Source organism: Dermacentor albipictus, unplaced genomic scaffold (assembly GCF_038994185.2).
Source record: "Dermacentor albipictus isolate Rhodes 1998 colony unplaced genomic scaffold, USDA_Dalb.pri_finalv2 scaffold_17, whole genome shotgun sequence".
Taxonomy (NCBI): domain Eukaryota; kingdom Metazoa; phylum Arthropoda; class Arachnida; order Ixodida; family Ixodidae; genus Dermacentor; species Dermacentor albipictus.
The window spans coordinates 3,104,272-3,127,975 of NW_027225571.1; the positions used below are offsets into that span (position 1 = coordinate 3,104,272).

General features: G+C 43.9%; 1 protein-coding gene across 2 annotated transcripts in view; it reads left to right on the top strand.

Annotated features, from left to right (window-relative positions):
- Positions 1–23,704, top strand: part of LOC139051981 (sodium-coupled monocarboxylate transporter 2-like) — a 154,723-nt gene that overhangs the window by 102,048 nt on the left and 28,971 nt on the right. For both annotated transcript variants that reach the window (XM_070529046.1, XM_070529045.1), the window contains exons 7-8: positions 14,575–14,704; positions 15,631–15,719. In XM_070529046.1, the coding sequence (XP_070385147.1) occupies positions 14,575–14,704; positions 15,631–15,719 (219 nt within the window). The remainder of the gene's footprint in view (positions 1–14,574; positions 14,705–15,630; positions 15,720–23,704) is intronic.

Sequence of the window (23,704 nt, forward strand, 5' to 3'; positions counted from 1 at the left end):
ACTTTGTGAACATGGTCTGCGCGGGTCGAGATGTGGGGAGCAGGAATAATATGGGTTCGAGCTAATGCAATGTTGCTATGGTAAAGACTATGGAAGAACGACACCCGTGATCATTTCCTGCGCATGTAAAGAGAAGGGAGATTGATTGATTTCTTTAAGGGGGACGCACATTATTACAAAGAGTACAAAGATAAGATAAACCGCAGAGCTTTATTTTGGACTGATTCGAGTAGATTCGTGAAATTAGAGTGATGGGGGAGCCAAATTGTGGACGCATATTCTAAAGAGGGCCCGATAAAGAACTCTATGCGCGATGTCTAGTATCTGTGTTCGGAAGGTGTAAGCGCCGTTTCAGGTGATATGTAACGAAAAAATGCTTTGTGAATTCTGCTCCTTGTTTCGTTGATGCATGTACAACCTCGTAACGTTTTCCATTTGGTCGTATGTGTATCTACGCATAGCTTCACTCACGCATCCGTTCGACGTGAAAGAGGACGAGCTACAGTCTTTACCATCCACTGACGCTGCTGACCTTTTTACCATGCTAATATAATTTAAAAATAAAATTATGGGGTTTTACGTGCCAAAACCATGAACTGATTATGAGGCACGCAGTATCGGGGAACACAGAAAATTTGGACCAGCTGGGGTTCATTAACGTGCACCTAAATCTAAGTACCCCCAACACAGAATACTGTGCGAACGTTGCCTGATTGTAACAAATGTCATGCAGCGTTGAACAGCTAACTTCAACATTGAATGTACGTTGCCAGCTTTATGATCAGGTAATGTTACGAATAAATTTCACAAAATCCTGACATCCATGTTGTGTCAGCGTTGCATGTAAACTTCAAGTTAACATGTCAATAGTGACAATGTAGCAATGTTGCTGAACTGCACGTGCCCAGAACGTTGCGGGATGTCACCAATGTTGACATTAGTGTGATGCCAGGCTTCTGTAGTATTTTGCATGTGTACGTTCATGTAACTATAATGTTTTCATTTTCAATAATCCTCACTCTTTATCATACAGTGAGGTATGTATCTGTATAGTTGTTATGCAATTTTTAATATATTCTCAGATTTGATTTGATTTGATTTGATTTGAAACACCACTTTCAATAGTACTTATTGTGCTTGTCAACAGATAAAACTGCTACAAATTATATTAATTTAATGGGAAAAGCATTCACATGGCAACAATGCTAATTGCTGCAGCAAAGTAGACAAAGTTACGCATAAATGTATTCCTTTCTTCCACACCAAACGCACAAGACCTCGTGACTGCTTCCATGTGACATGCCCCCAAAAGTGGAAGCATTAAGTAGTTGCCATCATGAATAGGCACAAGTCCCATTACACAGCAGTTAGATAAACATGACGAACATACCCTCACTGCACAGTGGATACACACAAATCATGTTTCCTTGTCAATGTGAAAAATAGTGCGCGTTTGTTCAGTTCGTGCATGGATTACATCATAGAAACGACACTAGAGCAAACAATGACTATAAAGCCACCAATATGATCACTGTGCGTGTTCCTCTACGTTGTCGTAGTACAACACACATAGATACAACAGTGTCGTCCCCGTTTTCTCGACAGCTACGACAGCCAATGAGCAGCGTGGCCATAGTTTCATTCCTATGTGGGTGGCTGCAGCTGAGCGTAAGCAGACTATATTTGGGTCCCGCTTCTTGGCTGACCTCAGCTATTGGCCTATACTAGCTGTAGTATGAGAATCTAGCTAGACGGCGAAATATGGCAGGTGCTGGCAGTCCTGAACCGGGTAAGGAGAACGATTCTCTTCAAAAGAAAGACCCGCCGTGGTTGCTCAGTGACTATGGTGTTAGGCTGCTGAGCACGAGGTCGCGGGATCGAATCCCGGCCACGGCGGCCGCATTTCGATGGGGGCGAAATGCGAAAACACCCGTGTACTTAGATTTAGGTGCACGTCGAAATTTCCGGAGTCCTCCACTACGGCGTGCCTCATAATCAGAAAGTTGTTTTGGCACGTAAAGCCCCATAATTTAGTTTTTTTTAAAGAAAGATTGCAAAAAAGATGATTTTGCACACCACTTTGAGCACAGCGCGCCTTGCAAGAGTTGAAAATTTGACTGAGATGATTACAGCAGTGTATGCGATCTCAGGCACGTACCCCGAATTTTTTTTTCGGGGGGGGGGGGGGTGCAACCTAAGGTAACATTTCTATGCAGATGAGGGGGGGAGGTACCTTTACTAGTACAAATGTTAATAACACCCGCCATTCGCTGTAAGGGCGCGCAAACCCGCAAAAGAGAAATCAAATAAGGTGTATTTCACAGGTACGCCTGGGAAATACACCTCTCCTTTACTAGGCAAGCAAGAAACCACATCAAATGATCTCCCGCCGGAAGAACACTGCTAAGAACAATTAAAAAAAAGCGAAAGTGTAAAACAAAGATTTCTTTAATAGCATACAACTAAAAAAAGTACAGCAGTTGACAAACAAGGCCCACGGCCCACGCGGGGCTGTGTTACTCTGTCAGCCAATCAGAGAAACAAAGAAAGTCGTCGTCATGCGGCCTTTTCAAAATGGCGTCGTACTTCATACCTCCGTAGCGTCTACTGTTCTTGAAGAGTCTTTTTCGTGGACGGTACCAATGAGGCGTGCAACAGAAATGGACAAAGTGTATGGAGTCTTAGCATTTCACTCTTCAAAAGTCTACCTGCCATGGTTGCTTGGTGGCTATGATGTTGGGCTGCGAAGCCACGGCCACGGCGGCCGCAATCCCGGCCACGGCGGCTGCATTTTCGATTGGGGCAAACTGCCAAAAATACCCATGTACTTAGATTTAGGTGCACGTTAAAGAATCCCAAGTAGTACGAATTGCCGGAGTGTCCCACTACGGCATGTCTCATGGTTTCGGCACCCGTAAAACTCTATACTTAATTAAATCTTCAAAAGTATGTGGTACATTTCTCTGCTGAGCTCGGTTTACTCATGAAATTTCACTGCCAACTGAAGTGCAACTTACAATATGCTGCATAGTTGCAGCAAAGCAAGCATTTTATTTCAGTTCAATAAAGCATTAGGCATTCGTCATTCTACTATAACAGGCGAGGGAAAACGTATACATTTACGCGCTAATAAATTAATTTTGCTGATTACCGCCTAATTTGGGTAACAGGCAAAATTTGAAGTTCGAGTTATTTGCAGCCTCGTGGAAGAACAGTGGCTGGCGGTTATGAGGGCATATGCAGGGCTTCACTGCAGACTTGAGTTGTATCCGATTAAAACAGTGTTTTCTTTTTAATTAGCTCTAGAAGAATTATAGAGGAATATACATTTGTGTAACAATCACAGTTCTTTTGGATCCCTCGTTTGTATACTGCTCCACCAAGTTAAGTGACACAACCAACTCGTATTGTTATTTGGGAAGTTACGTAACGATGCGTGGCCGCCAGTCCTGTACAACCATGTAGAGCGCAGAACGCTGCGGTTCTAGACGTACTCAGCCCACCGCGGAAGGTTAGAAAAACACCTATACATAAGCACAGTAGTGAAGTGTCTACGTCAGGCGGCTCGACTGAGAAGTGCAGACGCTTCATTCAAAACACACGGAATTGTTCTCCGCTTCCGGCGGTGTTTTCTCTACTTCCCTTTTAAATAAAAAGGTGAAGATCCATAAAGATGTTGATAAACAGCGGGTAAATTTGTTAATATTCGCTTTTTCTTCCTGTTTGGCTGTTGCCTTGGCTCTTTCCCTTAGTAGATTTCTTAATTTCTGAACTCCTTGCGACTTTTGTTTCCAGTTGCAAAGTTTGCACGAAACGTGCTGTACAATTAGGGAAAAAATTGGAGGACGCTTAAGCTGCGCCTTCAAGAGTGGAACGCGACAGCGTTCCCGTCGACCCGCCAAGGGGTGTAAGACGATGCGCTACGGCGCAGCGATCACTTACGAGGCGCCCGCATCAGACTCTGCATCCACCAACCACGCGGTGAGCGTCGAGGAATGCAGCGTTCGGCGCGGCAACGAAACGTGTGCCTGAGCAAGCGGAACGAACCAAAGAACTCGGTGTCTTAGAACGTCGTGATCGGCACGGACAACCGGGTGGCGACGCGCCTCGCACCGGTCCCCGCACAGCGCCAATGCGCGCCCGGCGCGCCACCTGTCGGGGCAGCGCCGTACATTGCGAGGAGGGGGTCTTCTGTGTTTGCCGCAAGATGGCTCTGCGTGTGCGGAAAGCGCAGAAGAAATGTAGCGGAAACGTACTTCGCTGCGCGTTTAACTGCGACTTCTGTAATTTACATGCTCATAATTACCGATATACACAGCAGTATAACTTTCTACGGCACGTTTGTAAGTCAACACCACATTCACTAGAGCTGTTTTTGTCCCACTTTGAATGATCGAACTCATGGCTCAGTGGTAGCATCCCCGCCTCACACTCCGGACACCCTGGTACGATTCCCACCCAGCCCATCTTGCAAGTTGTTTTTATTTATGAATTGACTTCTGGAATTTTTTGCTCACAGCCAACGCCGCTGACACCGACGACACCGGCTTTTATGCGACACGAGCTTCTTAACGCTGTCGCGCTAAAACCAGACGAGGTAACGGGTGACAGTCATATTGCCTATGGGTTTAGGAGAAAGCCTTAGCTCAGGTGCTCCTATCTAAACACATGTAAAAGGAGAATTCGTTTTTCTCGGCAACCACTACACCAAATTTGACGAGGTTTGTTGCATTTAAGAGAGAAACCTAAAATCCAATGACTGCTGGCCTCCTATGTTTAATTTAGTTTGTTAGTATTTTACTTAGAATTGACAAAAAACCAAAATTTTCAGAAAATGACACCATCACATTTACAACTCTCTAACTCAGCAGCGAAAAATAATATCACAATTCTGTGAATTGCATCTGATGTTACATCTAAAGAAGACAACATTAATATGTTACACGTGAATCTGAAAAAACATCAGTAATATAGAAATACAGCTCTGCAGAACCCTTGTACACAATGTAACAAATTAACAAAATATATAAATTGAAGCATCGAATTTGTCTGCTTTGAATGAGCTAATGGATGCCGTTTACAGAACCACGGTATCTCTTTTTAATGCAGAGCTATAGTCTATAAACTTCGCGCGTCTATTCTTTTCGAATTTTTGGAAATCTTTTTCACAAAATTCATCCCATAAATCGATATTCCGCTTCCGACAGTCGCTAGAATTTACCTTCTCGCTCAGATGCAACAAATTTCATTAAAATCAGTCCAGGGGTTGTCTCAGAAACGTGTTTTTGCGTTTTACATCTGTTTGAATAGGGTGCATCGGAGTTGGGCCCGAGCTAAATAAAGCCTCCTCTTAAGGGTTATTGCAGGGTTTGAGGATGGACGCTGTGTTGCATTATTTTATTTTCCGTCTTATCTAACCCATATCGCGGGTGTATTGTTCCGAGGATGTGCCACCGTCGCGACGAGCCATCACTTGAGGAAATAATGAAGCAAAAGGAGAAGTTAAACGCAACTGGCGTTTCGTCAGGCCGCAACACGTTTCTCGTGCATACAGAGCAGCTGACTACAAACGGAATCTCTTTCCTGGTCCCTGGATCTGTCTAAACAAAGAAGGCTGAACTAACGAAGCAACAGCAATGACCGTTGAATAGGATGACCGAATGAACAGAATGACCGTTGAACAGAATGACCATTGACCGTTGAATGACCGCTGAAGCATCTCGAGTTAATCGCGCGGGCGCGGTATCTATGAAAAAACTGGCCTTCACACCCCAGGAGGTGCCGATAACTACCACCATCCAAATTTGAAGTAGTGGCTTAGCGCGAATAAAACCACGGAAACCACGCCATCCAAAAGGAGTGAAAAAGGCAGCAAAATGTTCACCGCCAAATAGCTGTGAAATCAACATTGATTTGGCGGCGCTTTAGGAATGTGTGTGAGGATTGGTGGCGTGGGCGGGGAGGCGGGTATGCCCCTTAATTTCGGGGGGGGGGGGGGCGCCGGGGGGGCACGGGTCCCCCCTTGGGTACGTGCCTGTGCTATTGATGTATTTTATTCCCACCAAGCTTGAGGGGTGGTTCAGTACTCCTTTCAGAATCGGTAGCAGAATCGTTTTATTGCGATAATTAGAAAGATTACAGGATCTTAATATACAGACTTCAATGAGACCTGCTTTACAAACTAAACGTAATAAAACACTGATTATAGCACTTTCAACAAATCGTTAAGACGGAAGAATTACCGGTTTTAGTATGAATAGCATAATTGAAGAATTAAATGCGTATAAATAAGAGGCATATAAAAAGCACTGTAGGATAATTTAGTTGAACACTAGTAAATTGACAGCATAAATTACGTGACGTACAAAGCATAACTAGCGAACTCGAATATCTATGCATGGCAAAGACATCAAACAGAAATCTAACGGTATGATAATGAAAATGAAATGAAGGCACAGTGAAAGAATGGTTATGAGTAAGAACTAGGCATCAGTATTCGACAGAATATATTCTTTTAGTTGTTTCCTGAATGCGTGAATTTTAGGTGTTTTTACATCTAATGGGAGTGTGTTCCAGAATGCGACAGACCAAATTTGGATGCTCTGCTTGCCATAATTAGTATGTATCTTGGGAAAAATGGAGATCCTACTTATTGGACATCTGGTAATATTCGAATTTATTAGAGAAGATTACGCTATCAAGCTATCGCATCGTGTGTAATTGATTTGAGGGAACGACAATGTACCGAGGTTATATTTAACGAGTTGTGGGACAAAAAGAATGTGAGTAGTTCGTAAAAGATATCTGGCATTGTGGTTGTGTGAGCTAAATATAATTATCCTAATAGGCTGATTCTGCAGGATTTGCAGAGATTAAACGGATTACGTAAGTGATTTCCCGACAAGTAACGCAGTATAGTTGGAATGAATAAATGAAAAGGATAAGGATAGTAACATATGATGGTTAAATATGTCTCGTGCTTCTAGAAGTACGTAATACCGTAGGTAATCTTCTGTTTAAGTTTACATATTTGTTCAATAGATTTAAGATTTCTGACTACTTCTATACCAAGATAACTACAGAAGAAACTTGCAGGGATAGGACTAGCGCCAAGAAAAATGTTGTCTAGCAGCAAACACTTAAGCTACAAAAAAAAAGAAATGTATGTATGGTTGAAGCTCTGCAACAAGACAGCTCTCTGTGAACGCAGAAGCTTGAATAAGAAAAAAGAACAATGAAAATAATAATCACGAATAAGGATAATGAATAACAATAATAATTAAAGAATACTAAGGCAAAACATTTTTCAGTGCCGCACCTGAAGGAATTAGTTTGCTTTCATGTACTCGTCTCGCTGAGGCGATAAGACCTGACAGCAGACACTTTGTTGCTCCGTTCCTCGTACAAAATAATTGTGAACCTGTAGCGATTTGCAGACCTCCGTTTCTTGTATGGTGACTGGTAGCTCGTCAGGTTCTGAAGTTGCATCCGCACCAATGCACAGTTTGCACGAGCCTATATGGCAACACATGCCCGACGTTTTCTTTATACCAAGCCCATGTCAGTCCGCGTCATTGAACAAAGGGCGAAATTCGGGGCTACTAACTTATGCCATCGCACAGCTCCTAAAACCCTGAATGTGCAGATATGTGTGCATCAAATCGAATGATGAACAAGCAGCAGTGCAAAGCGAGGTACCCGGCAATTGCGCATAGTCAGGACAGACGGGTGTAACATCAGGTGCAAACTATGTATGCCTGTTTATGGCAGCAGTATTTTGATGATCAGCGAAAATAAACAAAAAAATTCCTGTGTTGATACAAGAACATGTTTTCGCATTTCGCCTCCATCGAAATGCGGCGGCCATGGCCGCTAATGTAATTTAACTCGATAGAATGTGTCAGGCCAATAACGTTTGAAGCGTTCGAATTTATCTCGCCGTAATTTGGCACTAATGATTTTTTTTTTGTCTAAACTCCCGAGTTTCACTGAGATCGCAAGGTCTGCTTCAGGAAAACAGTGAAAAAGCAGTGAACCGTGGTTTTGATAAGGGGTAATAGAGGTTTCTTGTCATCCTAAAAGCACTCCACTGCGCTGTGCGCAACCGCAAGGCAAAGCTGTTTGACGACTCCTTGAGAGCCTTGTCCACTTGAATACTCCGTACCGCCATAGTCGATGCCTCGACTAGTGGGCAGGGAGCCGTCTTTCACAGGTGAACCGTTTAGATAGGAGAGCACCTACGTGGGTTAAGCAAACGAGGCTGGCCCGTCCGTGTCGGCTCGAATAATATGCACTTGACAAGTGCCATGCTAGTAGATAGCTGAAGGAAGCAGCTGTAAGCGAAAATACTAGGCACCAAGTCAACTTTCTATTACTCCATAATTGCGTTCAGGGGCTGCCAGTACCATGCATGAAGAGACTGGAGGCGTTGGGCGGATGGCGTTCATATTCGTTGGACTGCGAGATAAGAAAAGTGAAATCGACAACCTAAATATGGCACAATGGTATGTGTCGGCGCGCTGAAGTGTCCTCCTTAAAAAAAGAAGAAAGAAAAGAAAGCAGAAAAGATCAAGAAACACCATACAACTGAAAGGCCAAAAAGTAAGCAACCGCTTCGCAACCTTGTTTTCTGAACCTTCGTTTCCGGCGCTTTCTTTGTACCGATGCACTGGTCCATGCTGGAGAAGATAAGAGATGCTTTGAACGTGTATTCAAAAAAAGCATTCACTGATCTTACAATGAAAAATGCGCAGGAGAAGAGGAACCAGAGATGGAGATAAATGAGCTACGAGATGTTTTTTTAATGAAAGCAATTATGAGCCGGTGTTCGCCAGTGAAGTACTTTTCACTTGCGGGAGCGCTGTGTCGTCGGTGTGCACAACGACGTCGCTCCGACAATTATCAAAAGAACGAAAAAATGCTTACACCCTTCTTAGTGGTGTTCGCGAACGAGATTGGTTGATAAGAATCATCAGTAAACACTTTCGGTCCACGGCCTTCAGAAAAATGACAACTCATCGCTGCACGCGCGATAGTACAATTCTTCGAGGATTCAGCAACAAAAAGAACGTTACTAAATCAGGTAACGGTTCCTTTCTTTTACTTATTCTTATTGTTCATTGTCTGCTCGTATCGTTGTGCTTGTTCATTTGATATGGCAGATGTTCTTGCTTACGTGTTTTCTTCTGTTTTTGTGGCACTTGTGTCCGCGTATGCGAGTGCTGTGCCGGAAATGTGGCACTCAAGAGAGACCAAATATGAAACTGCCCAAGAACATTTATATTTCGTTAACATGACTGTTGTGTGAACATTGATGTTTTGGGAACACTTATATTGTGTGAAAATTTAAGTTGGCTGAGCATGTATATTTTAGAACGACGGAAAGCTGAGCTAGTTGGTAAGGATTCATTATGGAAAAAAAGGGTGAGTCGTGCACACAGAACACAAGAGAAGAGAAGTGGACAACACGAACGCCGACTATGAACTGAACGGAGCTCTGAGGCGAAAAAAGAAAGAAGACACAAAACTCAGCTGCGCAAGCTCTGGAATGATATCACCACGTGTCAATCGGGTACATGTGCCGGTCTACGTGAGAGATAGCTGTTAAGGCACTTAATCTCTTCCTTATGTAGAGTAATCGAAGGCTGACTCACGCACACACTACCACCATTATAGATATGCCATGACTCTACCATAAGACGCGTATCTTCATTCTTGTTCCTGTATACAATATCGCGCATTCATCTAACTCTGGCATGCAGTTACAATCTTGGCAATGTAGGGAAAGATTAGAACCGGTGGATCACCTTCTAATCACGCTAACATCCAGTCACACTGCTCGTTATCAGAACAGTGATCACCTGTGCAGTCACTACATGAAAAAAGAAACACCAAAAGAACCTTCCTCACACCGAGTAATAAAGCGCGTCACTGCAAGTACGACATGCAAGAAATTATAGTACATTTCACCAAGGAATGCATTAAAAATTGGCGCAAGTTCATATGAGCTTTCAACACAGTCAGATATTCTTTTTATTAGCCTGGTTTGCCATACGTCATAATGTGGGAATGAAATTTTATGTAACTTACGCATGGAAGCCTGTTTCATGCAGATACTGTAATAGCGACTTATGAAACTTATTGTCCATGAGCCATCGCTCATAGTCGTCAGGTCCGTCAATCCTTAACTTCACAGCTAAGTATATCTTCGCAGATTATCTTTGTTCCAGGTAATGTCTAAAGTATATGAGTGACTAAGAAGTAAACCTGCCCAGTCAGGCACGTTCACTGCCTTTTGTCGCGTCCCCCAAGACGTTTCTGTAAGGATGTCTTGAATAAAGGAATAAAGAAAGAAGGAAAGAAAGACTGAAAGATGGCAGGCGTCCGCTGCAGGTGCAAGAGTGGATCACTTAGGACATGGGACATTCTATTAATGTGGTTGATCCCAGGTACAAGTGATGACAGGTGTACACGGTAACCCCAAACCTAAGTCTCCCGAGACAGACTCCCTCCACCTGTGAGAAATTGTAAAGTAATTAAGCAGACAGGCAGGGGTTTGAACGCACGAGTGTCCTGCAGGAAGATAGATTTTCAGGCAATGAGTACAGAGCCGGGTCAGAGAGAACGTAAAGAGAAGCAGTTACAGGTGGCGGGAAAGAATGGACAGTGTGGTCTACTAGGTACCTGCTGTGTTCATGACCATGTGCCTGAATTCAGTGGACAGTGATGTTCACACTTGAAGAGTAAAGTCTATGAATCTGCTCACAAATGTGCAGCACGTCTGCTGTTTGTTTGAGCTGCCAAACGGCGCTGACATCGTCAGTATAGATGTGGCCGTCGTTGACGTTAAGCAAGCTGATGAGGGCTTCAATCGCATGATGCATTGCTGCGCATAGCTTAGATATCAGGATGTATTGGACTTGTGGAATTTATTTGCCCTCCTTTTGTGTCAATCGCCGTGTTCGTGTAGACCAGATTGCGTCCCTCTGGTACGGTCGTCTGAGTAGTTGCAATCAGCTGAACCCATCGACGGAGCTGTGTTGTCTTAATTGTGGTAATCGTCGTGTAAAATCGTCCAAGGTCATACTTATGACGAAATCTCCATATGAATTGGAATGAAGCACCGCGACCATCGGAATGTGGTGTCAGTTAAGCTTTTTTGCTTGCTGTCGTGGATCAATAACCTCGGAAATGTTAAGTAAGGCATGCTCTTGTAGCGTTGGTATAGGTGTTAAGCGAAGGACTGCTGTAATTGCTCTCATGGCACATCGATTTATCACACCAAGCTGCAGCTATTTTTCAGCAGTGTATCAACACAATCACGATCCATCGTCTTTCAAAAAGAATGCATGAGGTCACTATCAGGATGTCGCGAAGTGCTGTGACAGCATGCCTTTGTCCGGGCACGGCCAGCGACAAAAAACCTATCCAGCCTATCCGGAAGCCTATCCAGCCGTATCAAGTGCCTTCGCGAGGCCTCTCACTGTCATTGGTATTGCGAGCACTCGATTATCGGTTGTTCCAGACTCATCCAAAATGTCACAGCAGCGGCTGATCGCTTCCCGAATCTGTGTAGGAAGTAACGCGTGTAGGCCACCTCCGGGTGCAGTCAATGTTTGAGAGTATCAAAGACACGATCAATGCTTTGGTAAGTTCTTGGTATTTGATATTGAATATTCAATATGGGCCAAGGTGTCCAACGTATCTATCGCCTCATTTCCTTCAATACCGACATGGCCCGGAATACACTGAAAACAGACTGGATGGCAATCCATAGATATCTGTAGTGTTTTCGACATTTTATAAGGTAATAAACAATCGTAGCACTCCGGTGTATAGTTTAGCGCTTCCAGAGCCGTCCTCGTGTAAGAGTAGATTAGCCATCGACTAGTGAAAGCGCTTTCAAGTATGAACCTCGCTGCTCAAAATAAACGAGAGTTCGGTAGTCGTAGATGACCTCTGGTGAGAAAACTGGTAAATTTTCTTCACACAATGTTTAGGGACGTGAAATGCCCCCGTCAGACATTCGTCTGTTAATCAAGAATCCGTGAAATCAAGTTGCGTATTGCTCCAGTTTGATTTTTTCTTTCTTTATTGTTTCTATTTTTCAATTAAACAACACGGTTAATAACCCCTCTGTTTTTCCTTGCCTCACTGTCTGTTGTATGTATTTAATCTATAAGCATGTGCACTCTGAGGCTATTGATAAAAATAGGCACTGTGCCAGCACACATTCGTTGCAACCCACGTGGCTGCCGCAAATTGGTGTCGATAAAAGAAAGCGCTTGCGAAGGCAGCTCTACCGCCATGAAACAAATTTAGTGCGTCGCATGTTGTTGGGCGTCGCGTTTATGGACGTTTACTCATTCCTCATTGGAATTTAAACAGCGCCGCATGCCATTCTTGCGGGTGTGATGGTCAACGAAAAGCTCTGCGCACTGTCACTAGCCGCTTCTATGACAGACCATTCCCGGAAGTAAAGATCCTGGGAAATTTCGCAGAAGAACGTTAGTCTGCTAAAGGGTAATAAAGCACTGCTGCGCGTCTAGAACACAATTGAAGTATACGAACGCTTGTGACTTGTGGGCTTCTCACTCGTGCTTTTGGGACAAAGGAACGACAACTCAGCAGTGCAAGCAATCACAAGGGCATTTATTGCACCTTTCATAGACGAATGCATGCTAGCCGAGTTGCTATCCACAAAACATGCCGATGGGCGCGTGACAAATCGTGGAAGTCCGACTCATCGCGACCGGATAGAGAGGGAATATGTTCGCCCCATGCTGGACACCGATGCCTGGTCGTTCGCGCGTACGGTCACACGAACGGTGGCGCGTTCAAACGATCGTGTTCGTCCATTCTGGTGTAGGCTTCGCGAGACGGTGAACATTAGTGAACTCTGGCTCTCCTTATTTTTCCGTATATTTCCTTTTCCCTTGCCCTATTTTCACGTGTAGGATAGGCAACCGGGCGCAAATATTGTTCAGCTCCTTATTTTTTTCTTCTCAATCTATCTCTATATTTCTACATTCCGTGAAACTATTAAAAGCTCAAGCTCATAATGAGAAAGCGCTGCTTTAGGTCAGCTGTAAAGCTGAAATTGTGAGTGCCATGTGCAAGAATCACACGATACTCAGATGCCTTGTTCAGTGCTTCTGCAAACGGCTCTGTGTATGTGCCCAAAGGAAAAAATAACTAGCCAAATTGGGAATGTCATTAGAAACGAGCATTCTAGCTGCTTGACAAGGGTGTGGTTCAATTACAGCAAACTGCGAGTTGGTATTAGGATGGCTAGTAAGCGTAAAAAGATGTCTTTTAAGCGCCAAAACAAAGGAGTAGCTCACTGATGCCTCCAAAATGCAAATTGTGGATTTGCTTTAAATAGTGCGGTTCTGAAGTCCGGAAGAAGCAGTGCAGCATTGTACCATGCGGTAAAGCTATGACGCCCTTCAACCAGGATGAACGCAAAATGTTGAGCGAAGAAACGAAAACTTGCATGCCCATGCTCCCATATGATATTTGAAAGATCTTCATCAAAATCACCAGGTAGGCTGAAGCCGCGAGGTAGCCAGAAGAATACTGAGCGCGCATAATCCCAGCTTAACACTGGTAACTATTTATTTGCATTGTTTTCATGCTGTCGAGATGCACCCTGACACAAAGGGGGTTGTGCTGCTCACAACGATGGGCAAGGGAAAAAAATAATATTGAAGTCGTCTGTTGTGAGAGAAGAAACTTGTTTTGCTAAACAATAGAATAAGAGACACATTAAAATTACATTTTTATGTGACCCCTGGAAGCCACGGAGTTACGAGTGTTTATTTCTAATTTTCATTTGCAATATCCTTGAAAGTCCATTCTGTCTAGTGCTATGCCTTCTCGCGCTTCGCCAATGGCGCTCAGCCTACGTTTTCACCAATGTCGGTCGGTCGTGAACTGCGAATGGTTAGGGATATAATCGAACAAACGGAATCGTTACATTATACCGGTCCTGGCGTTGTACTGACTCATCGAGGTACCGTTTGAGCCATGCATATATCCCATCACTTCTACAATTTCGCACGGTGAGTGTGTTCAGAAGCCATGCTGGGAGCTTCTATTACGGTTCTTTGCAGGTCGAATTCTGCTGAGTGGTAACATTGCAACGTTCCGTTGCCGCGTTAAGATATCTTACCGTAGGTAAAGTGAAAGGTCTGGTGAATTGGTTATTCAGTCTCGACGTGACTGCAGAGCGCAAAAGACCAGTATAGAAGAAAGGACAGAACACAGAGCACCTGTGTTGTGTCCTTTCTTCTGTCCTCGTCTTTTGCGCTGTGCAGACACGTCGATCTGACTGTCGACAATTATTCATTTATAAACGGAAGCTCAGCGCATAAACTAGGATATCTTATAGTACGTCGTGCATGCATGCTCCGAAGTGTTCACTGTAATCATATTTGGATAGTAAAATTTACCATTGGTGTTTCTTTTTGCATTCCAAGCAATATTGTATGCAAGAAATATGTTCTGACTGCTTTCTTTCTTTCTTTCTTTCTTTCTTTCTTTCTTTCTTTCTTTTCTGGGTCGATAATACAGCATCACCTACATCGGTGTCACGTTAAACGCCTTGTACAATTTCATCATGGCCGGCATGGCTGTAGCCCTAGTCTACTGGTACCGAGACTGCGACCCACTTTTATCTGGCGCCATCACCAAGCTTGATCAGGTAACTTGTGGTCAAACCACGGGAACACTATATTTGTTTGTTTGCCTCCAAGAGTGACTCATATATAATTGTTCCTTTTCCTTTTTTTCCTGCGCTAATTATGACCGAGTTCAATGGTACACAAATTGCTAGTTGAACCTTCCATTGACTTTGTGTTCTCTCTAAAAAAATATTGTCCTCCTTAATCTAGTGTATCTATGTTGTGTATGATTTTGCCTGTATACAAATGCTACCCCCTTATGTGGCGTATTACCGATTTTCTTACTTCCCATATTTTTCAGTGTTTATAGCACAGTGAGCGTCTCTCATTGCGCATTCTTCGTAGATACTTATCTTTGTTGTTATTACGGTGGGCCCAGAATTGCAAAAGAGGAATTCCTCCAATTTAATATTATCAGCAGATGCTTCATTTTGTCAATGGCACTCAGGAATCGTAATAAGAAGAGTTTAATATTTATAATGAGCGTTTTTCAGCCCAATTTACATGTTCCTATGAAAAAGTAGGTACCAGCCCAATTTTCGCGAATTCAGGGTGTGAATACATTAGGTTATTATCGCAACGCAGCAGAGCCTAAACCTTTTTTAGCAACAAGTCTATAACGTCAGCTGCCTTGACAGCCTATTTTTAGTTAACAAGACTTTCTTACTTCGTAAATAGCTAATGTATCTGCTTTAACTGTATTTTTAAGCATCAACAGCAGGTCACTGCTCTAGCTAGAATGCTTTTTCTTATCGCAAAGACTACAAATAAGGCCTTTCATCTCCTAAATTACTGCTACTGCGTATTTCGTGACATTTTAAAAGTAGTCAACAGACACATCTGGTGCCGCCATAAATATAAATTTTATTGTTGTAACCCGCCTGAGAGACGATAGAGTGCCGTTTGTAGAATATGTTTCGATGCCACTGTTTCCTCTTTTCATCAGATGCTACCTTTCTACGTGAAGGAAAACCTGGGTGACTTCCCAGGCTTCTCGGGACTCTTCCTCACAGGAGTTGTCAGCGCAGCCACAAGGTACGGACGATGCTGCCAACTTGACATCCAAGCTTATCGATGGGACTGTTCACGCTAGGTTCTCACATTAATAGAGTTCTAGCTTGCACGTAAACGCATTAACCTTCACGAAACCTTCAGGTTACCGATGACATTGACGGCAGATGATGGTGATTTATTAGCACCGCTTTTTAAATGGGGCAGTGACAAATAGGCACCTAGTCTGCTCAAGTTAATCAGGTCTGCTATACATGTTTTTTTTTTTCATTTTAGCATATTTGTATACATCTCCTTAATGTTTTTTTTTCTCTACTTCAACACTTTTCTATATACCATGTACCACTACCTATGTCTGTAAAGTATCCAGTCGTATCAATCTCTTCTCTGCTTTTTCTCCACCAATAGTGTAAACATCTCTTGCTTATCTCGACTGCTGATCGGTTGATGCTTCTGTCCACTTTAAATCCGAGCGCTTCTGGAAAGTGTAAGTCACCTCCGGGTCTCACTCGGTAAATCCATTCGCATTCCATTAGGATGCGCTGAGTGGTTTCCGGATTTTTGCTGCAGCATACACATGTCTCATCTTGTTGCGAATATCTGCTCGGGTATGTTTTTGTTAGGCAAGCGGCTCAAGCGTCAAATAACAAGGAACTGCCCTTTGTGTTATCGTACACATTTTTTCTTCTGATTTATATCTTCCAATTGTTGTAAATCCCCTTGGTCTTCCTTGTTTCTATTCTCTGTACCCAATTCTCTGTCTCTGTTTCTCTCACTTTCTTTTTCATGACTCCTTGTTGTCTATTTACAGTTTAAATTAACCTGTACTTGGCTGACATCTTTCTTGACCTCTTCCTTCATTCTGCATCCACGCTTTTCAAGTACAAATACTTGGGCACTTTAGTCGCCCATTTATTTTTATCCATGTTCCTGAGTAATTAATCAAAACTAATTTTTCTCTGCGCTTCTCTGACTTCAAAAGAGGCCCAATCCATGTCACCCTGCACTTCTTCATTTGTTGTTTTAGTGTGGGCTCCCTAAGCCAACCGGCCTACCGATCTTTGGTTAAATTCCAGCCCAGATAAGATATGTCATTTGAAGCACAGAATGGCATTAGCGAACGTTAGCGCTGGTATGAATACTCCTTTCCAGATTACATACACCACCTCACATTTATGGTGGCCCCAAAGTGCTCTACGTTTCGGTATTGCTGCATTCAGTAGCAATAATGAAAGATGTCGCTACCAGCAGCGGCATTGGGAGTGATACCTTGTGACGCTTGCCCAACAACAACGCGGTAGAGACGTTTTCGTGTTATGTGAGTGCTTATGTCTAAGAAAAAGAAAAAAAAAGAAAGGCTGCCTGTGAAGCATTACGTCCTTACCGACACTTTATACAGATAACCTAATAGAATGTAGTTGATTACTGCAGTAACAGTTCTGCGTTGTCTCCGGTTGAACTCTCGGCAACCGGAAACCCGGTCGCTCACGTATACATCCCCGGTAACGACGTATTTCGCAAAGGGCAGTAATACGTTTCAGTGCAAGCTAAAACTCTTTAATGAAGCTTACACGCAAATAACTGAAAATCAGAAAACAAGTTCCAGAAATTCTATCTAAATAAGTTTGCCATATATCACTAACACCTTTCCTTGTTGATAAAGTGGTTGGCTAGTCTGAATTAGCAACATATATCATTAATGACTAGAGTATAAAAAAAGGAGGAGCAGTGTTATATTTGGGTACTCGCAAACACAATGTTTTTCTTTTTTCATTTCATTTTTTTTACCCTAAGGGCCCAGAATTGGGCATTGCATTGAGGGGAATAACAACAACAAGAAACTCCAAAGGGGGGCTATAGGCATGAAGATCAAAACAAAAATAAAGTACAGAACTGTTTTCAGCATGAAGGAGATAAAGCGCATCTAGTAGTAGCATGACGCAATGATTATATAATGCAATAAAACAAGATAGAACTACAACACCATATAGAATAATGCAACAGATACATGACAGTGATAAAAGGAAGTAGGGCGCTCAAGCAGGATAACATGGTAGTTTAGGGATGATCAGCTGGCACGGCAGCTTTCCTCATTAAGGTAAATTAGTAAATCCGATTGGAAAGAAGATAATTCCTTAATGTTGACAATGAATTGCGGACGGCCGCTCCACTCATTTATTGATAAAACTAAAGGTGAGCGTAAATATTTTTTTGTCCTTGCGAAGGGTGGGTATACCTTGAGTTCGTGGTCAGTACGGGCGGAGCGGTGGGCTGCTGGATGAATGGATTTGCGTGAAAAGGCACTGTCATGGCAAAAAACACTGCTAAAAAAGTGAATATTTCCTGCGTATTACGAGAGGTAACATGCAAAGAGTTCTTTTTATGGATGAAACCCTGTGATAACGAGTATATGAGGACGAGATGAATCTAGCGGCTTTACTTTAAATTGATTCCAGCATGTCCGTAAGGTAAGCTTGATGTGGATGCCATATGTTAGAAGCGAACTTTAACGATGGCTTACTTAGCGAATTAAATGCCTGAAGTTTGGTGTTGAAATTAGCAATGCGTAAGCGACGTTTTAGAACGCCAAGCTTTCTAAAAGCTCTGCTAGTGATTAGTTCTACATGATCACTCCATTTTAGGTTGCAAGTGACCAGAACTCCTAGTTTAATCGACGAAACTGTTTCAACTGCAGAATTGTTAATTAGGTACTCGTTAGGCAATAAGTTGAGACTGGGGCCAAATTTAGTGTGTTTAGTTTTCTATATGTTAATTTTCATCTGCCATTTGCTGCATCATACTCAGATAGTTGTTAAGTGAATTACAGGGTTAAACTGTCGCTCTGGTTGGCTATTTCTTTATATACTATGCACTCACCAGCAAAAAGACGTATGGGAAACTGCATGTTAGTCGATATATCGTTTATGTATATTGAAAATAACAGTGGTCCCAAAACTGATCCTTGTGGGACTCCAGACTTGACATACGTGTGGTGAGATACATTGTGATCGATTTTAACACTCTGAAGTCTGTTGGTTGGAAAGCCCTTAATCCAGATAAATGTTTTGTCATCTAGCTGTAGGCTACGTAGTTTTGTTAGTAGACATTGGTGAGGGACGCCATTAAATGCTTCAGAAAAGTCAATAAAAGTTGCATCGATGAAAAATGATCTATTGACGGAGTTGTGAAAATCGCTTACTAGCTCAAACAACTTGGTGTTGCAGAATCGGTTTTTCTGAAAACCGTGTTGGTTTTCAAAAATTAATTTATTTGATTCAATGTGAGACATTATTTGACTGTATACGATATGCTCAAGTAGTTTGCAGCAAATAGATGTAAGAGAAATCAGACGGCAAATGTCAGCGAAGTGTTTGTCTCCAGATTTAAAGCAAGGAATTACATGCGCAATCTTCCAGTCATCTGGAAGAAGTCCAGTGTCCAGTGACTTCTGAAAGATTAGGGATAAAAGATAAGATTAATTATCTGATGTTAGATTCAAAAGTTATGCGCTGATACCAGGGCAAGTTTTGCATGGATGCCTCTCATTGCGCATGCTACGCCTGTTTCTGTTATTCAGATCGGTGGAAACGCGTGCGAAAGTGCTTGCACTTGAAGCATCGTAGCTGGTAGCGACAGCTCGTTTGAGAAGACCGAATCAAAATGCTGATTGAAATTTTCAGCAGTTTCTTCTATTTGATTTGTACGCTCGATAGATTTTCTTTCCGGTTTATTACCCGCCAAAATTTTACAGGGTCGGTGATCATCAGATTAGGCAATGTGCTGTTAAAGTAATTATTTTTAGCTTCATTGATTGAGCTAAGCTTTGACAGCTTTTTGGAGTTTTCCTAGTGTATGTCGGTATTTGATGTCGACGCTTTCCTAAACGCCCGTTTTTTTCGTGTTAATAGTTCTCTTGACATCAGGTGTGAACCCAGAATCGTCTGCTTTGAACAGGAGAGTGAATTTTGGCACACAGCAACCTTCCATTTTTTTACGGTTGTCTCTATATAAAGACCAGTTGTGGTTAACTGATCGGCTTGCGAAATTGTGCAGGAATTCGTCCACAAAATCCGTGAACATGCGGTTACGTTTGGCGATGTCTACACGAGCATAGTCAAGTATTGTTTTCATTTCATTTGTTTTCTCTGGTCGTGGTACCTCCATAGTCCTGTGAACGGCCCTATGGTCACTTATTTCTTCAAGAACAAGAGCGTCTCCTTATTGAGGATGGTTAGTAAATATCAGCCCCACAGGGGCGTTTGCGTCAGCAGGCGTTTGGTAGGTTGCGACACCACGTACCCGAGCACACGACGGTTGGACCCTCCCGCGTGTAGCCGTGCGTGGCTTAGCCGTGTCCGGGGAAAGGGGGATCCTGGGGGTTGAGCCGATGCTGGGTGTTCGGACAGTTAAGGCCCCCCTGTGGAGGCAACACACCTCTTTGGCCTCTGCTTCACGTAAATGGCACCTCCAGGCTGACCCACCTGGGGGAAATCGGCATTCGCCTTTTCCTGTCCCCCTCTTCAATCTTTTACTTTCCTATCTTCTTTCTTTTACTGTCCTATCATCTCTTCTCTACCGTCATTTCCTAATTTTCCTAGAGCGGCTAGGGTTAACCTTGTGTATGTGCCCTTCCTTGGGTATAATATATTAGGTTATAGTGGCAATGCACGGTTGGCGCCTGCAGCCTTACGCGTTAACTCCTGCAACGTCCCCATGTTGGGCTCCATGGTGGGTGGCCGCCATTGCTGCCGAAAATGAACTAACATACTATGGGAACACCCGCATTTCCCCGCCTACTTGATCATCACCCTCAGAAGAGGGGACGCACCGATGACCTAAGTACACGTTTGACCCGCACAAAAGTGACCTACCTACCCGAAATACCATGTTGTACATAGTGAGAACGCTGCAAAACAGGCCAGGCTCATTTCACCATTCATAGTTTCAAAATCCTTGAGCGAAGCCTTAGGGTCAGGTCATAAGGTGACGAAAATGGCAAGCGGAGATCAACTTCTTGAGATCTCCCAGAAAAAGCAGTACGAGAGGCTAGGCAGTCTGGTGACATTTGGTAACATACCAGTTTCTGTTACACCCCACCGATCAATAAATAGCTCACACGGAGTCGTGTCACACGCACACCTTCAGGATTTGACAGAAGCTGAACTCCTGGAAGGGTGGAAAGATCAAAATATGACCGATGTAAAACGTATTATCCTTAGAAGGGACAACAAAGAAATTCCGACCAGACACCTCGTCTTAACATTTGCAACTAGCGTTCTGCCAGAAACCATAGAAACGGGATACATTAGGCTAACTGTCTGACCATATATTCCAAACCCTAGACGTTGTTTCCAATGCCAAAGCCCCGCAGGGGCGTCTGCGTCAGCAGGCATTTGGTGCGTTGCGACACCACGTACCCGAGCACACGAGGGTTGGACGCTCCCGCGTGTAGCCGTGCACGGCTTAGCCGTATCCGGGTAAAGGGGGATCCTGGAGGTTGAGCCGATGCCGGGTGTTCTGACCTTTAAGGTCCACCGGCGGAGGCAACACACCTCTTTGGCCTCTGATTCACGTAGACAGCACTCGGACTCACCGACACGGGGGAAATCGGCAGTCACCTTTTCCTGTCCTCCTCTCCAATCTTCGTCTTTCTCTCTCGCCTTTTTCATCTTTCCTGTCTTCTCATCACTTCTCCTCACTTTCTAGTTTCCCGGCGGCAAGGGTTAACCTTGTGTAGCTAACCAGCCTTGGTTATGCTGTATTTGGTTATAGCAGCGATGTACGGCTGGCGTTCGCAGGGTTTCCCTTGCAGGAACTTCTGTCACGTCCCCCTGTTGGGCTCCATGGTGGGTGGTCCTCATCGTGGCCGAAAACCCAACTGTACTTATGGAAAACGCTTTCCCTAAACTACCTGATCGCCCTCAGAAACGAGGGCGCACCGAAGATCTCTTTCAGTTTTTCGGACGACAAGTCCAGAATTTTTCTAGATACCATGTGATTCACTCAGAAAAGCCAGACAAACTAGTGCGTAACATTTCACCGTTTCTTGTTTCGAAGTCTTTAACTGAAGTTTTTGGAACTGGATATAAGGCGTCGAGAATGACAAGTGGTGATCTTCTCTTGGAGCTCCACGATAAGAAGCAGTACGAGAAACTACCAAAACTTGTGTCATTTGCAGAGACCCAAGTAACAGTAACCCCGCACCGTAACATGAACACCACCCGCGGCGTTGTCTCGGACCATGACATGCTAGAGCTCACTGAACCTGAACTCTTGGAGGGCTTCAGTGAACAGAATGTCATAAATGTTAAGCGAATTAAGATGAGGCGAGATGGTAAAGAGATCAAGACGAAACACCTGATACTCACTTTCGGTTCAAGTGTCCTCCCCGAGTCCATCGAGGCCGGTTACATCAAACTTCGTGTTAGGCCATACGTGCCCAATCTTCTTGGATACTTTAAGTGCCAAAGGTTCGGCCACAGTTCACAGAACTGTCGAGGCCGGCTGACATGTGCCAAGTGCAGTGACAATGAACATTCCTCCGAAACATGCCAGAACACTCCACATTGTGTCAACTGTGATGGCGAGCATGCCGCATACTCGCGGTCCTGCCCGTCCTGGAAAAGAGCACAGGAGATTGTGAAAATCAAAGTCAAAGAAAACATATCTTTCAAAGAGGCACGTAGGCGGGTGTCATACCTGCCTAAGAGCAGCTTTGCCGATGTGGCGCATAAGGGGGCAGCGCCACAACGGCCTCCGGCGGCTGTCCGACCCACAGGCAGTGAGTCGGCAGTTACGACATCTGCCCCCGCGGCGGTTGCAGCTAGCGCTGCTCCGTCAACACAGCAGAGGGGACCATCGACCCCGAAGGTGAGCGCAGCCAAGGCTGCCCCAACCTCCCCGGCCCCTTCCAGCACTGGCAACAGCCGGCGCAGCCAAATTCCGCAGGGTGCCCCATCAACCTCCGGGCTGGTGGACGCAGGGGTCTTGCCCTCCAAGGCAGCACTCTCTCTTGTAACTTCTCGCTCACAAGAGCACGTGTCCGGCGCCTCACAAGAGGCAATGGACACTACACCTGTCCTCAAGGCGCACCAAATGCCTAAGGAGCGGTGAAGCTCCCTCGAACGCTCCAGAAAGGGCAGAACCCCCGTTACAGGGCCTCGAAAGAGCTCTGTAACCTAAGGCATCACCTCCGTTTCCATACACACAGCACTTATTTTCTTTCAATATGGATACACAAATTATTCAATGGAACGTTAGAGGTCTTCTTAGGAACCTTGATGAGTTGCAAGAGCTTATCCAAAAACACAATCCCAAAGTGCTCTGTCTACAGGAAACACACTTAGAACCACAACACACAAACTTTTTCCGACCATATGTCAAGTTCCGCAAAGATCGCGATGATGCTGTCATATCATTAGGCGGTGTTGCCATTTTTATTCATAAAAGTATTTCCTGTCAGCGTTTACAGCAACAAAGGCCCCTTGAAGCAGTGGCGGTTCGAGTTGTTCTTCTAAATAAACTCGTCACCATTTGCTCGCTTTACGTACCCCACACTACAAGTTAACGAAATATGAATTCCAATCCTTTATAGATCAATTGCTTGAACCTTATGTTGTTCTTGGCGATTTCAATGCGCACAGCACCCTGTGGGGCGACCCTCGTATAGATGCGCGAGGTCGTCTTATTGAACACTTCCTTTTTTCTTCTGGTGAGTGCCTTCTGAATAAGAAGAACAACAATACCTTTTCTTCAATTGATCTGAGCATAGTTTCCCCGTCCATACTGCCTGAACTCGAATGGGAAGTTACGAACAATCCTTACGGAAGCGACCACTTCCCCATACTATTAAGAACACTTAAAGAAAACGAATATCCACCACAGGCTCCTAGGTTGAAGATCGGCACAGGAGACTGGGAGAAATTCCGAAAGTTAACTAGTAAATGATGGGATGACATGTCTTCTTTAGAAACCGATGCTGCTGTGGAGTACTTCACAACCTTCATAAT